The 2,160-nt window shown below is 39.2% G+C and overlaps 1 protein-coding gene across 1 annotated transcript; it reads left to right on the plus strand.

Moving 5' to 3' along the window:
- The first annotated feature begins 227 nt into the window (after nt 1–227).
- LOC111991862 (probable carboxylesterase 1) lies at nt 228–1,910 on the plus strand. Its single transcript, XM_024023672.2, has one exon. The coding sequence runs from the start codon at nt 548–550 to the stop codon at nt 1,601–1,603; it is 1,056 nt and encodes a 351-aa protein (XP_023879440.1). The 5' UTR covers nt 228–547; the 3' UTR covers nt 1,604–1,910.
- The last annotated feature ends 250 nt before the right edge of the window (nt 1,911–2,160 follow it).

Raw genomic sequence — 2,160 nt, forward strand, 5'->3', positions numbered from 1 at the left:
ATAAAAAAAGTGCTTCAAATTTTAATGTGTTTCAAAATTTCAAATATCCTATGTTTTTTTTTTTTTTTTTTTTTTTTGAGAAAGAATATCCTATGTTATTTAAAAGTGCTTCAAATTTTAATGTGTTTCAAAATTTCAAATATCCTATGTTTTTTTTTTTTTTTTTTTTTTTTGAGAAAGAATATCCTATGTTATTTAAATGAAAAAACACACACACACGCACACGCAAACCAGCTGCTGGAGTTGCCAAATTAGTCCTCTTCTAAATCCTAAAACCCAGTCCTCTCTTTCCTGAACTGATTGTCCATTCTCACTTCCTATACCCTAGCCGCAATCCTCTCTCTCTCTCTCACTCTCTTCTTTGTACTAACCAAATACAAAAATATTAACCTACCCCTCCACCTTTGCGTAAACCAAACTTGATATCACATAATCAAAATCCAACCGGCATCCACATTATTGCCCAAAGTCATACTCCATCTACACCCATATTACCCTCTTTCTTAAAGTGCCTCTCTGTCTCTCTTTAATAATTAACCTATCAATCATGAAAGTTTCCTTTATGGCCAACTCTTTAAATCTCCTTCTTCTTCGACCTTCTTTTCCTCACTTCCAATGTCTCTTTCTTAGACCCTCATCATACCCAAGACCCAGATTCAAAACCCGTTTCTACGCTAATTACCCATCTCAATACATGGACTCTCAAACCACCCAAAACCAAATACTCCATGAATTCCGCTTCTTCAGGGTACACAAAAACGGTCACATTGAAAAATTCCAATCCACAGAAAAAACGCCACCGTTTGACGACAAAGTCACCGGGGTCCAATCCAAGGACGCCGTCGTTTCATCCGAACCCGCTATATCCGCCCGCATTTTCTTACCCAAGATCCAAGACCCGACCCGGAAACTCCCCGTCCTTTTCTATGTCCACGGTGGCGGCTTCTGCTTCGAATCTGCGTTTTCTCCGAAGTTACACAACTACGTAACAACGTTGTCATCCGAGGCTGACGTCATCGCTGTCTCGGTCGAGTACAGGCTAGCTCCGGAGGACCCGATCCCAGCTTGTTACGAGGATTCATGGGCTGCGCTCCAGTGGGTCGCGTCCCACGCTAAGAGAAATGGACCCGAGGCGTGGCTAAACGAACACGCTGATTTGGACCGAGTTTTTGTCGCTGGGGACAGTGCTGGGGGCAATATTTCTCACTATTTGGCTTCTCGGGTCGGGTCTGACGGGTTACCGGGTGTGAAGCTAGTTGGGGCGGTTTTGGTGCACCCGTATTTTGGTGGTACGGATGATGACAAAATGTGGCTGTACATGTATCCTGGAAATGGTGGGTTGCAGGATCCTAAGCTGAAACCGGCTGTAGAGGATCTGGCTAGGCTTGGGTGTGAGAGAGTGTTGGTTTTTGTGGCTCAAAAGGACCATTTGAGAGAGGTGGGTTGGAGTTACTATGAGGAATTGAAGAAGAGTGGATGGGGTGGAAATGTAGAGATTGTAGAGAATGAAGGAGAAGAGCATTGCTTTCATATTGAGGATCTACGCTATGTGAAGGCACAAGCTTTGATTAAACGTTTTGTTTCTTTCTTGAAGGAGGATTAATGTCCACTTTGTTGGGCTTATGGGTTTAGGCTATTGAGCCCCTTTTAGATATAGATGATCCTTAGAGCTTTGGGTTGGGCTCTTTTTTAATGGGCTTTTGTTCGAAGTAGAGTACACGACTCTCTTCATTCTTCCAAGTTCCAACTAGATACGAATCTCGCTATTGTATCCCTCCCTAATTGTGTGTTTGTGTCTGTTTTAAAGTTTGTATTTGAAATCTCTGCCATTTGTAGGATATATATCTAAAAATTATGAAATTATAAATAATTACTTTTAATAAATATGCTCTACATAATAATTTTTTTTTTCTTTTTTAAATAGTTACAATATGCTACTAATTTCTTGTATAATGTTATAGTTGTAATACTTGCATGGTGTGTGATTGCAGCGTCAAAGTTAGGCTTGACAAATAAATAACTCTAGAAGACTAGAACCACTAAAATTTGAAAAAAAAAGTTAAAACTACTAAATTTTACTAATTTTTTTTTTTCATGAAGTGATGCCGTAATATATATATATATATATACACATAAAAAAAAAAAATTTTTGATAGGTAA

The sequence above is a fragment of the Quercus suber genome, unplaced genomic scaffold (assembly GCF_002906115.3).
Source record: "Quercus suber isolate HL8 unplaced genomic scaffold, Cork oak 2.0 scaffold_266, whole genome shotgun sequence".
In the NCBI taxonomy this organism is placed as follows: Eukaryota; Viridiplantae; Streptophyta; class Magnoliopsida; order Fagales; family Fagaceae; genus Quercus; species Quercus suber.